At 38.6% G+C, this 14233-nt stretch overlaps 2 protein-coding genes across 2 annotated transcripts in view; both read right to left on the bottom strand.

Moving 5' to 3' along the window:
- nalf1a (NALCN channel auxiliary factor 1a) overlaps positions 1–2194 on the bottom strand; it is a 62339-nt gene extending 60145 nt beyond the window's left edge. Inside the window, exon 1 of the mRNA XM_026204329.1 lies at positions 821–2194. Within this exon, the coding sequence (XP_026060114.1) occupies positions 821–1507 (687 nt within the window). The 5' untranslated portion in view covers positions 1508–2194. The remainder of the gene's footprint in view (positions 1–820) is intronic.
- A 5846-nt stretch (positions 2195–8040) lies between these two features.
- On the bottom strand, positions 8041–13058 carry lig4 (ligase IV, DNA, ATP-dependent). The gene is made up of 2 exons (XM_026204328.1): positions 12846–13058; positions 8041–11872 (listed from the first exon to the last, which is right to left on the bottom strand). Exon 2 carries the CDS (start codon positions 11858–11860, stop codon positions 9128–9130), a length of 2733 nt encoding a protein of 910 aa, XP_026060113.1. The 5' UTR covers positions 11861–11872; positions 12846–13058; the 3' UTR covers positions 8041–9127.
- Positions 13059–14233: the final 1175 nt, after the last annotated feature.

Below are 14233 nucleotides of genomic sequence, written 5' to 3'. Positions count from 1 at the left end.
TCATTTAAACGACAACTTGCAAGCTCTCGGTAAATGTTTGTCCATTAATTACGCAAAGCAGCACACACGCGTAAAGAACACGGCAAGATCGTTTCCTTATCAGCACACAGTAACTATACACAGTGTGCCATTTTTTTAGTCTGCCAGGAGCAATCCATTTAAGATGACAGCAAGAGACATTAAAATTAACCTTAATGTCAAGTTTATGGCGCTTAAGAGGGCACCCTGTTGCAGCGCGCGCAGAGTGCTGTGCAAACAAGACCAATGAGCGAGGGAAAATACTCTTGTGAGAGATTAGCTGAGAAAGCACCGCTGCCCTGTTAGAGTTATTGAAATGTACTCAGTGTGGTGGACTTGAATGAACACCTGGCGGAGCAGCTCTTCTGTTCAGAGAGACGCACCTGCGCGCTACAGAGTGACGCACGCACGTTGAAAGATTGGCTCTGTGCGGCGTTTTGTGCATTGACACAGTAACCTTGAATCAGCAGCAACATTTAATTTCCTCCGTAAGATTAGACCAGAACAATGGATTTTGCATTGATCGCGCTAGGAATAATTTAAGACAGCAGGAAAGGAAAAGTTTAAAGCAATGTCTGATTTTTCACCCTCCAACTGTCTCGGAAATTAAATGACTGCAAAGTTGGCACTACCAACAGATGTGAAATGCGGGGGGGGGGGGGGGGGGGACGAATAAAATATGAAATGCACTTTTCCCCCACTTAAAGATCACCGCGTCACTGTCACTAGTTACCATGACGACTGAGAATGAAGAGCCAACTCTATTTAGCGAAAACGAGAGATCCAGATCATAAAGCCCTACCTTGCATTCTTCCATGCACGTCCTTACTGAGTACACATCCTTCTCGTATTTGTCTGCCATCATCTCAAAATCCTCATATTTCTCCTGCGCGTGCAGGTCATAGCGCTGGTACGCCTGAACGCACAGACTGCACCTGTTCAGGTCGCCGTCCACGATCATGTCAAGGCTGCAGTTCAAATTGTCTGGACTTAACGATCCGTAAAGCAAATCCATAAGAGAGTACGAATTACAAAAGGAAAGGTACAAATCGCTTATGTTCATCCACCGCGTCCCCTCCGTTTGCGAAAGGCCCCTGCACAAGTGGTCAGCGTCGACAAAAGTGAAGCAGTTTTCAGACAAACCATCCGGATGGCAAGTTTCTAGTTGCCACAAAGGTTTAGTAGAATTGACTACAAAAATAGCATCTTCATTTCTTTTGAGGCTGCTGTGTGTTGAAGGGAGGTCGGGTCTGTGGTTTGCGCTCATGTCCACTGAAGCTAACTTGTCTCGGGTCCTTGTCAGTTTGGCCTCGGCGCAGAACCAAAGATGATCAGAAAGCAGAACGGTTAGAAATAAGAGGGACGCTAGGGACAATCGCCATCGCTGGGCCCTCTCGGAGTCGGTGAATGGCTTCTCGTTCTCGCGGGGAGCACACCAAATTTTTAAGCCGTCATCTCGCTGCCGACACTTCCAAGCACCGCTGGTCATATTTTGGGAAAGCGCAGCTCTGGCTGACTCCACCGTGGGGGCTTTTCTGCCACAATAGTCATTGACGGGAGGTCTGCTTTGAGTTTTGCCCACTAAACGATGGCTGACGAGCGGTCGTGGCTCACCTCCGCGATTAACGATCAGTTGCTGTGTTCAGGGGGATTACTGCTTTCATTGTCGAGTCCGCTCTCCCCGTGCTTTTCCGGAGAAAACCCCAGCTATCTGTAGCAACATGTCTCTCCCTGCTCGTCTGTCATGGGTTCCGCTCTCCTCTTTTGCGCAGAGCCGCTACAACGCGGAAAAGCCCGTGTCTTGCCGCTCGCTCTGGTGAAAAGCGCAAGGACTCCTCGTTTCGAAACGCCGAATCTCGCCTCCTCGGTCCGACAAGGTGCGATCTTTTCTCACGAAACTATCCACAGTCATTTTGGCCAAACGTTAAGTTGCCGCCATGTTCGTTTTGAAAGAGTTCTTGAAAGAGAGCAGGGTCATTTGCGTCAGCTCATGCGATGTGATCGATCCATCACAGCGACCCGGCCGATTAGCAAACTGTTCGTATAGGCTGAGCTGATGCACCGTAGCGAGAGATAACATGGTCGCTGTTCAAGAAAATAAGCCCCCATAATCATCGCGTTAGAATACGTTTACATCAACAGGTTGAGCTGGTAGCCTTCACTATTGTGAAACTATTTATTATGGCTTGAAACAAACATTAGAGGTCAGATAGCTTATATTTAATACACTCTGTTAAGTGAGAATATCAAGATGTCATAAAGCTTACACTGTAAAAATGACATTGACATTACTATAGCAGTTCAATCATATTTTGACTTGAATAAAACCAGATAGACTACATTTTAGGTTAACTGACAACTCACTGCAAAAAGTGGTAACCTGAAATTATATATATATAGATAGATAGATAGATAGATAGATAGATAGATAGATAGATAGATAGATAGATAGATAGATAGATAGATGCTGGTCATATAATTAGAATATCATCAAAAAGTTTATTTAGTTTATTTTGAATTCAATTCAAAAAGTTAAACTTCTATATTATATTTAATAATTACATACAGACTGATATATTTCAAATGTTTATTTCTTTTCATTTTGATGTTTATAACTGACAACTAAGGAAAATCCCAAATTCAGTATCTCATAAAATGTGAATATTGTGAAAAGACTCGATATTGAAGACAACTGGCCACACTCTAATCAGTTAATTAACTCAAAACGCCTGCAAAGCCTTTAAATGGTCTCTCAGTCTAGTTCTCTAAGCTACACAATCATAGGGAAGACTGCTGAATTGACAGTTGTCCAAAAGACGACCATTGACACCTTGCACAGGGTGGGCAAGACACAAAAGGTATTTGCAAAAGAGGCTGGCTGTTCACAGAGCTCTGTGTCCAAGGACATTAATAGAGAGGAAATAGGCATAACCGCACCCTGAAGAGGATTGCGAAACAAAACCCATTTAAAAATGTGGGAGAGATTCACTAAGAGTGGACTGCAGCTGGAGTCAGTGCTTCAAGAACCACTACTCACAAACATATGCAAGACATGGGTTTTAGCTGCCGCATTCCTTGTGTCAAGACACTCGAACAACAGACAGCGTCAGAAGCGTCTTGCTTCAAAAAGGACTGGACTGCTGCTGAGTAGTCCAAAGTTATGTTCTCTGATGAAAGTCAATTTAGCATTTCCTTTGGATATTAGGGTCCCAGAGTCTGGAGGAAGAGAGGAGAGGCACACAATCCACATTTCTTGAGCTCCAGTGTAAAGTTTCCACAGTCAGTGATGGTTTGCGGTGCCATGTCATCTGCTGGTGTTGGTCCACTGTGTTCTCTGAGGTCCAAGGTAAACACAGCCGTATACCAGGAAGTTTTAGAGCACTTCATGCTTCCTGCTGCTGACCAACTTTATGGAGATGCAGATTTCATTTTCCATCAGGACTTGGCACCTGCACACAGTGCCAAAGTTTCCAGGACCTGGTTTAAGCCTGTTCTTAATTGGCCAGCAAACTTGCCTGACCTTAACCCCATAGAAAATATATGGGGTATTGGGAAGAGGAAGATTCGATATGCCAGACCCAAGAATGCAGAAGAGTTGAAGGCCACTATCAGAGCAACCTGGGCTCTCATAACACCTGAGCAGTGCCACAGACTGACCACAGACTAATTCAGGCAAAAGGAGCCCCAACTAAGTATTGAATGATGTACAGGCTCAAACTTTTCATTTTTATACTTTTTAGTTGGCCAAGATTTCTAAAAATCCTCTCTTTGTATTGGTCTTAATTTATATTCTAATTTTCTGAGATACTGAATTTGGGGTTTTCCTTAGTTGTCAGATATAATCATTAGAAATTTAAAGAAATAAACATTTGAAATATATCAGTCAGTGTGTAATGAATTAATATAATATGCACGTTTCACTTTTTGAATGGAATTAATGAAATAAATCAACTTTTTGATGTTATTCTAATTATATGACCATGCAGCACCTGTATATATACATGTAAGAGAGATACTTCTTCATGGTTTAACCCATATAAAATGGTTTTGGTATAAATTGGCATATTTAAGTTGATTCACTGATATTTATCACTGATATTTTTTTTATGTAAATAAAACTGTTAATTTAAATGTAATTAGTATAGGCTCTTGTAATGCAAAACATAATAGCATAGTGTTTATTACAACTAAAATAATTAAAATACAAATTGTCCAATACCATTTGATCAATAATTTTTTCTTAAAGGGTTAGTTCACCCAAAAATTAAATTTTGTAAGTTTGTCAAACACCATTTTTCTTTTTTAGTTGGAAGTAAGTCTTTGTTTTTATGGTCTCTCAGTGGACAGCCATATGGTAGTGTGTGAACCTGTCACATTAGCATAAACTGACAAACACTCACAGAGCAAGTAATGACCTAAAGCTTGACACATTAGAGCTGTCTAATCAACAGCATATGTGTTCATACTTGCAAAATGCCTTTTCCCTTCATCTCCTTTATTCTCTCCAATCAGTAGCATGAGGTTTGATGTTGTGATGAGAAAGCTGATAGAAAATGGGCCACAAATGTGAAATGCATAGTATTAATAAATACAAATATTGTGAACAATTTATTACATGCATTAAAAAGATGTAAACAGGGTGAAGCTTATATGAAGAAGGGAGGGGAAAATGTGCCTAATTTGCATTGACAATACAAATCTAAAAACAGCAAGTGGCTGTACTTTCTATGTGCCATATACAACATTTTCAACAGTGGTTTGAATGTTTTCCAGAATAATTTGATAACGGGTCCATTAAGAACCTTTAACATCCATGAAAACTTTCCAATTCACAGAAGGTTCTTTATAGTGGAAAAAAAAAATGTCTATCACACTAAGAAAAATATGACAATAATCTTTGTTTTTAAGAGTGTGAGGAGAAAAGTAAACAGGATGCACAGAGAAAACCCTCCACCTTCTCAAATGCTTCTTGTCAACACAGTGGTTTTGTTTATTTAGCTCCACTATTATTTGTTATTTCTGGTCATTAACCATTATTAGTCAAGCTACAATTAAGACCTGCATTCGACTTTGAAGTAGCAATTAAGGGCATTTTCCTTTGCCTCATTCCAGCAGTATTTGCTACAGGCCATATTGCCACAAGTCGGCAAATGCTTAAAACATGCATTACCATGTGTCAAGTTTTGCCTTATTTATAGCACGTATTGCAACATGCTACCAATAGCAAGGATGCTGAATTTAAATCACCTTTTTAATTTTTCAACACCTTTCAATTAGGAATTATCCTTAAAGTCAGTTGTGTATTTGGCAAATTTATGCATAATTGGTAAGCATAGAAAGCAATGATGCCATCTTTAAACACAATGGAAGATGTTATCTGGGCACAATATCCATATACAGGGTCAGAGTCATTTATTCTATCAACTGCAGCAAACCACAGATTCAAAATCAATTACTAGTTTTTCTGTGTTAAAGAAACCAAACTGACTAATGCTGAAGCAATACTACTTTGGAGGATTTATCTCCATTCTCTATTCACAGTTACCATTAAATTTGATCAAATGTCATTCCTGGAAACACATCTGAGCTTTTTTCAGTAATCAAAATCGTGAAAAGAATTGTGAGAAGTTGCATTTTTCCACCATGATGTACTCTGAGGTTTTATTTACTGTAATTAAACTGCAGTCAGATACAGTAAACAAACCAGAAATGAGAGACTTAAGCTTTTAGATGAGATCTAAAAAAGTGGAACAGGTTGTATATATAAGGTTAGGGGAACAAAAAAAAAAAAAAAAACATGTGCCTAATGTGTTTGACCTGGCACAATTTACTAAAATATCATGCATTAAATTGTAATCAGACACAATAAAAAGACAGTAAATAAGGACTGAAGGAATGTCTCTCTAAAAGGAGCTTTTAGATGGCATCTATTTCATTCTATGTATGTACGTGTATCTGTTTACATTTCTTGGGCATATATGTTTAGGATAAAGCGGCAGGAAAAAGAACACCACTGTGCCTTTGAGCGAAACAGAACATACTGAACAAGGATTTCATCTGAAGCCATTTAGATCAAAACATGCCCTTACAGAGGTGCAAGGTAAATCCTCTCTCCTCTCCACAGCCCTTTTCAAAATGTTTCATCACTTCAAAGCGAACATTCAGAAGCAGGTGAAAGACAACATATATAATCCCTCAGTGTGTGGATTTATCATCCATTCTACTGAGACAGGAAACAGAGAAAAATACTCTGATTGAATGCCTTATCTGAATATGAGTACTATCACACTCATTTAAAGGATGTTAGGCAGGGGATCTGAGACCTGCAAACTCCATTCATACCACAGCGGGGGGCCTCTATGTGTGCTGAGATCATGGCATTAAAACGACAATAGTATTCAAACTGAGCAAACACACAAAGCAAGGCTATAATTCACCAGGCTCTCAAATTATACAGTATGACTCATGTATAAGAATGTAATGTTATGCTGAATTTCCACCAGTCCTTTCACAAAATATTATACGTTTCTTGTTCCGCTTCCTTATTCCTAATGAAGTCATCAGTATTACACAACAATTACAACAACAATTTATCATCATCATCATCATCATCATCATAATCATAATCATCATTGTGTCTTTCAAAAATTATATTATCTCAATAATAACCTATAATTATAGTGTGTTCTCTGAAAAAGACCAGTGACTACAGACATCAGGAAAAAAAATGAAATGTATCAAGACAACACTTGGCAGGAAGCTGAGGTGAATTAAGCCAGTTTATGTTATGCAGTGGCCAAGCACATCAGATAATTATTTTCCTGAATTATCTGATGTGATACATTTTAATGGTGGATAATTCTAATTTGGCTAGGGTTGGGGGAAAAAACACTCCATACATGATAAGCAGCATTGACTCAGGCCAATAACACTGTGCACCTTATATAACTAAAGACAAATTGCTTTTGACAGGATCTTCCTTAAACATCCTGGACCAGTGGCTCTAAACTAACGTCACCGGAGGGAAGGCACACTCATTTGCAAGGCAAATGCACAATTTTGGAGTCAAGTTTTCTAGCTCTCTGTGGAGTGGGGTTGGGGGGATATGTTTTTTTCAAATACATGCAGCCATTTCCCACTGATTTATTTCAAGGAAGCCCCAGGGTAATGGATCCTCTCTTCTCTACCTTGTATAAACATCCAATTACTGCTGCTAACTGACTAAGACTTAACTGCTCAACGAAAGACTGACCGTCAGTAAGAAAACATAATATGCCTATCTCTGGAAGAATAGGATATGGACATCATAACATGAAAACACAAATCAATGCTAATCAATCTTACCAAAACCCTGACTTTCAATAAAATAATACTGCAAAGCCTACACACTATTAGTGACTAACTTCAAAAAGCAGTCAAAGCTACTGCAGGCTGACATAAACCCATGATTTTTCTCTGACCTTTTCCATATAGGTAGCTTTAAACAGTGGGTGCACCAGCTTGCAGGCACTCTGGGACACATCTTCAGTCAGACTGAGATTTATATTACCTTCCAATGTCCTTGCATCTATTGTCCAAAACCTGTAACAAGTTTTAGTTTTTCTTCTTTGCTTCACTCTCCCTAGATCTGCATGGCAGGGTGATTCCACACTCAAAGCTCAGAGTGTTTGTATGAATGTGAAAGACCAAACACAATGAGGCAATGAAGAATTTGCTCAAAACCTTTTCTTCCCAGGGTTTTCTTTTCAGACTTTGTCTTTATTCGAAATCCCACACACTGTCAGTGTGATTATTTATTATAGCAGTCTGTACCTTTTTAATTGATGAAGTAACGTCTATTCTCATCTCTTAGACTGTATATTCCAGTTCTTCTTAAGCCGTACAATAGCTTTGTGTGAAGAAGGAACTAATACTTCAAGTCATTATTTTCTAAAAGTTGTGTTATCCAGAGACTCAGAGTTTGAGAAAACCAGTAAACTACTCACAAAGTCATTGCACTGAAAAGAGAAACTAGACATTATACTCTGGCAATAGTCTGATGACACTTTAATGGTCTGGTTCACTTAAAAGATGTTGTCTATGGCTATACAGACCAAGGATTTCCAGAAAGAAAGACCAAATACATATAAAAAACAATGTTACACAAGTTTTACTCATCTGTGGAACAGTAAACAATTCCTCTCCCTAAAACACATTACACTCTATTGTCTCAAGACCATTTCTGTCATGGCTCTGCAGCATACATTTCCAAACCAAAGTACCTTCCCACACTAAATGTGGATTTTGATAGTACAGTCCAAGCACATTATGCTCTCGTTTTCAATGAGGGATGGCTTTGTCACTCACACACCTTCACAAACTCACACCAATTACCTAGTGTAATATCCATATTACTCAAATGCATATCTATCCTTACAATAACTAGACACACAGTTGAATGTGTTTGTGTCTGAAGCCTCAATCCTTCTATTAGCGCCCTGGAAATTAGATCTCTGGAAGCATTACAGTAACTCCCATTCCAAACAATTAGAAAGCTACAGCTCTCACGCAATAAATTCAGTGTGCTTGACAAGCTGTTCAAATGGAACTTCAAGCTTGTCAGAAGCTCAATTTGTCTGACTGTAATGAGTCACATTAATGTACAAGAAAAACACTTTTGACAGCTTCAATTAAAATCCTTAATGCTTCTTTAAGAATAAAATTTAATTACACGTTATTTTGCATACCATTTGCATATTAAGTAACTAATAGTACAGTAACAGCAATGTAATTATTAGGGTGACATATAAAAGCTAAGATTTTTAACCATAAGAGTTAATAAGGTACATCATCTAATTTTTACATTTTTATTTAAAAAAAAAAAAAAAAAAAAAAAAAAGAAAAATATGAGACATTTGACAAACTTTAAAAGGTAATGATGTACTTTCCACAGTAAATTAAACTCTCCTTATAATTCAAACTGTAATCCTTCCCAGTCCCATCATTTTATATATATATTTAAATGGTTACCTTCAATGCAACTAATTGTTATCCAGTGTAGTTTATTACAGCTAGTATTAAAACACCACAATCTTCCAGTGTTATAGTTTGTGTAGCATAGCCTTCATGATTATATTAAGTAGCCAGTCTCATCCTCTACATGGCCTGCTTTGATAGAATCGGTCACCCAAGACTCTCGAACAATTTTGAACTTCTTAGCATAAAGTCGCCTCAACGTCTTCAAGTCCAGAGTTCTTCTTTCACTTTCTACTACGACATGCGTGATTCCTTCCTTCAGTTTCTCCACAACTGTACCACCATGGAATCGGAATTCTAAGGCACGCGTGTCCAAACTTGTACCCAGTATGATGGTTTTTGGATCTCCGAAGTCAGCACACCGGTCAAAGTATGCAGTGTAGGGCCTAAAAATGCTAGTGGGCATGTCATCCCAGCCGTTCTCTGCTTCTATCTGTGCCACAGACAAACATTCAGATTCTGTGGGGCCAATCCGTTCAAAGACTTCCCTCAGCTGTTGTTCATCAGTGTCAACATAATAACTGTCTCCGTACCGATCATACTCTTTAGCGAAGTGTTCCCTGGTGGAAGGTGACATGTGGATCATGTGACGTGGTTGCCATGGTATAACCTGCTTATTTTCCAGACACTCCAGCAGCCAAGTAGCCCACACCACATCATGTTGGTCTGAGGAGATGAGGTTCTTTACTCTCATGTTTTGCACAGCTGCAATCACACAGTATGTGTCTTTCCCAGGGTTCTGCACAACGATGCCTCCACAGCGGGCCACAACTTTCTCAAGCTCTGCCTTGGAATGTTCATCATTGCCATTTATCACGCAAAACTCCACATCTTCAAACATATCCATCTCTTTGGTGACCGTGGATAAATCCTGAGATTTAAAGTGGTCAATGACTCCGATTGTTTTTTTGGGCTTGGCTACGAACTTGTGCTTCTTCTTTTCAGGCTGGTCCTCTTGGATATGTAGATGTCTGGACGCCAGCTTTCCAGAAGCTCTGGAGCGGAACTGGCTCAGTTCAGCCAAGGTCATGCACTGATACCACTCTTTGTCTTCTCTGATTCTTTCTATTCTGGGGAAACGTAATGTGCAGTTGGTCTTATACATTTCACTGGACACGATCTCTGCAGCTCTGACTTGTATGATCACTGAGTTGCGTGGTTCTATGTAAACCTCCGGTTTCTCTGTTCCACACAAGATGGCAGCCGGAGGATTATTCCTGTTGTAAACTTTCCAATGTTTGGCCAACTTCAGACCAAGATCGTACAGTTCTTTCATAGTGTAGCCTGATCCAATGCGGCAGAGGGTGTGGAACACCGTGGGCTTCTCCCCTGGACTCGGCACATCTGCTACCGCACACAGAAAATGAGAGAGCATCCCGCTTCTCCTGCCTTTACCCCAGTAGCCTCCCACTATCAGCAGATCAAGCTCATCCATCAGACCATCCACATATTCAGGCTTAATTTTCACCCATCCTTCGCCCCGTTTATCTGGTTTGTAGATGGACATGGGATCTTTAACCATAATCCCCTCTTCCAGATTGTCAATGGCCTCATTGAGAGAATTCACCACTTCTTGCATGGTTTTGCCTTCAGCTTTTGCGACCAACTGGATACGACCTTTGACTGGCGTAAAGATATTCTCAAGAATTTCGTAGCGCTTCTTGAGAGGTTCATTTGCAAACTTCTGATTGTTTACTAATAAGACATCAAATACACAAAAGCAGGTTTGCAAATCAGAGTCATCCATCAACCTTTTAATATCAAACTTACTGCCCTTCTGCATGAAGGTCTCCGTTGTAGGGTTATAAGCCATCATCTCTCCATCCAATATGCAGTTTACCACATGAGGTTTGAAGACGTTGTGAATGTATGGTGTGAGGGAGCCCTCTAGTGGAGAGGCCCCAAACTGTTGCGTGTACTCATAGGAGTTCCTGGTGTAGTATTTGTAAACATCTCCAGCTTTGTGCAGCTGAATGCGTTCACCATCGAGCTTTGTCTCAATATAGAATGTCCGGTTGCTCATTTGTTTCTCTATCTGTCTGATGTTGGCAACGGCAGCCAGCATTGGTTTAAAAGCAGAAAACAGATCGATGGAGACCTCACTGAGGGACACAGATGGATCATGAAGTTGTCGGCAGACTTTATTCAGATCTGTGGTGACATTGTAGAGTTCGGCTGCATCTGGATGGAAGACCTGAAGCACTGTCTCCTTGCTAATGCCAAGTTTCATGTCCTTGAGGATCATTCTAATGAGCCACTTCTGTTCCAAAGCTGAACTCTGGGTTATCAGATGCAAAAGGCTTTTCTTCACTTGATCCTTCTGTTTGCTGGCATTGTTGATAGCTACGGAATCCAAAAAGTCATTGACTTCTTTAATGCTTAAATTCCCCTGACTTGTACACCTTTTTTTCAGGACGAAGTAGGCCATAAGGGCAAAGTCACCTGCTTCTCCCTGACTTGTGGTTGGAGCTCTATAATTTAGGAGTTTGTTTGCTTCAGGTCCATTTTTAGGTAGGCCTAAAACTTCAATATATAGTTTGGCAAGCATGTTTTCTTTTATACCATAAGCCATTCGCTCTCGCTCAAATTGAGGCACAATAAGACGTATGGCTGCGTAAAATGAATCTGTGGTATTGGAATTGTCCTTGTGAAGCGCTGCATGGAACTTCCTCCAAGAATCGATAAAATCCTTTAGAATTTTGCTTTTGTCTGGTCGTAGTTTGGTCTTTTGGATGTTCTCCAGAACTGTGCAGAGGTCGATGAATGGAACTTGTGCAGCAACAGCCGTCTGTGGGGGGGCATCACTTTTCGAGGCACCTTCCATCATTGCAGAGGACACCTGAGGGAAAACCATAGCAAAGTTAATCTAAAGAGTTTCATGTGCTTTTTACTACAGCTAATAAATAATTCATTATATATAGAAATGCAATGTATGACATATATATGTTACCTACATGGATATATATAATTTTCACATATGCACTGACATTCTCCTTAATTTGATTATGCACATATACTAATAATACCTATATGATGATTTTCACATGGTTTTAGCAACCATATGTCAACAATATATAGTTATATACACAACAATCAAAAGAATATATACACCAAGATAAATCTGTATGTTTATATTAAATACATATATATATATATATATATATATATATATATATATATATATATATATATGATAAATGTCCAAAAATGTATTACACACACACAAGCACATATATTGTATGAGCTAGATATATATATATGCTAATATATGAAACTGTCCCAATGTCTAATCAGTAATATACTCACTAAAAACAAAAAGTAGCCCATTATATACACATACTGAGCTTTTATCTTTCTTTCTTTCTTTCCACACAAAGTATAACTAATCCTTTTCTTTCTTGAATGGAACACTATTTTTGTATAGGTTTAACATATTTTTTTGCTTTACAGAAATGCAACATGTGCATGGGCTTGAAGCACATAAAGAGCCTTTCACTGTATATGACTGGTTAATTTTCCTTAAGGATTCGTCCTATATTCTAACCTAAATATATAATCAGACCATTACACTCATACTGTTTTAGTTTTTTTACACAAGGTATAACTAATAATTTACTTACGAAATACTTTCAAAACGAAAATAACATCATATATTAAAGCAACGACATATTTGAATAAATAAGCAAAATAAACTCTATAACTAAAAGTGGTTTAATTCTAGACGAATGATAGCATTTTAACATTTGGTAAACATCCAAAGTGTCATTTTGGCAAATAAAAAATATTTACATAATAGACAACATAACATCTACCTTTGAACGAAGACTTGCAATACTTCTGAAACGGAAGTCAGTTCAAGTCAACTTCCGTGTTTTTTACGGGATTTTTATCAATATATTTTATAAACAATTTCCCGATTCATCCGCATATAATGTGATTTCTTCAGCTTATCGTTCACGCTATGTTATTTTATGCATGCAACGAATCTTGTAAATCCCAACTGTCTCCAGCGACTGTCAGGAAGTTTTGAATGTAACACAAGGTAGTTACTTCTTCTCCTGGTTTAATGGACACTAACTCACAGAGAACTTTACCGCCATCTAGAGTACAGTAACTAATAGAGCTAGCTCCAGGGCCGTGTATGTTGGGGTTGTAATATACACGAATTAGAATGTCTAATCGAATTATTGTACCCGATCAGATTTAATATAAATAACACAAAATTTGCTGTCGTTGGCACACTTTGTAGACAAAAAAGAAAAAAAAAGACAGACAGACAGAGAAGGAGCAAAGGGAGGGCAGTTCAACATTGCAAACATGAATACAAAGCTCCAGCAAGTCAGCAGGTAATTAATAATATAGATTATTTAGCAGTTTTTCACACTTTAACTTTTGTATTTGTTTACACAAAATAAGTATATTTTCCATAATAATCACTCTTGATACTAGTAATCAGATGTGTGTTGGTAAAAAAAAGAGGTGGGTAAACTATTAATTCTGGGTGACCACATCGTGGTCACGGTAAGGTGGGCCACTGCCTACCGGTGTATGTGTATCCTGATGACATAGCTATTAGGCTATCATTTGATATTACTACCAAGGGTATCACTGGTTGTTACCTCATATAGGTCACACAATCACTATTCAATTAATACATTAATCTAAGTTCTTGTTAAAGAGACTCAAGAAGGAATAATAAAGTTGATATCTATAAAGTTAACTAAATAACAAAACAGAGAGAACATTTTTTTTTTAAAGAGGAATAGAGAGGGAGGCTTATATCCAGGGGTTCCAATGCAATGCACTTGTACGTAATGATTAGGGATTTGGGATTATTTTAATAGTCAATTAATCTGTTGAATATTTTCTCAATTAATCGGTTAGTTGTTTGGTCTATATTATGTCAGAAAAATGTGGATCAGTGTTTCCCCAAAAGCCCAGGAATGGTCCTCAAATGTCTCGTTGACTGTCACAGAGGAGAGAAGACACTAGAACATATTCACATTTAACAAGCTGGAATCAAATTTTTTTTTTTACTTTTGTCTTTCATGTATTTTATCAATGACACAGACTGCAATGACACAGACAACTTCATTGCAGAAGGACATCCTGTTGAACACATGGTTCACGTGAGATGATTGACAGCTTTACAAACAATACTTCTGAAACGGAAGTCAGTTCAAGTCAACTTCCGTGTTTT

Source organism: Carassius auratus, chromosome 26 (genome assembly GCF_003368295.1).
Source record: "Carassius auratus strain Wakin chromosome 26, ASM336829v1, whole genome shotgun sequence".
NCBI lineage: Eukaryota > Metazoa > Chordata > Actinopteri > Cypriniformes > Cyprinidae > Carassius > Carassius auratus.
This window is presented reverse-complemented; position numbering and strand designations above follow the sequence as displayed.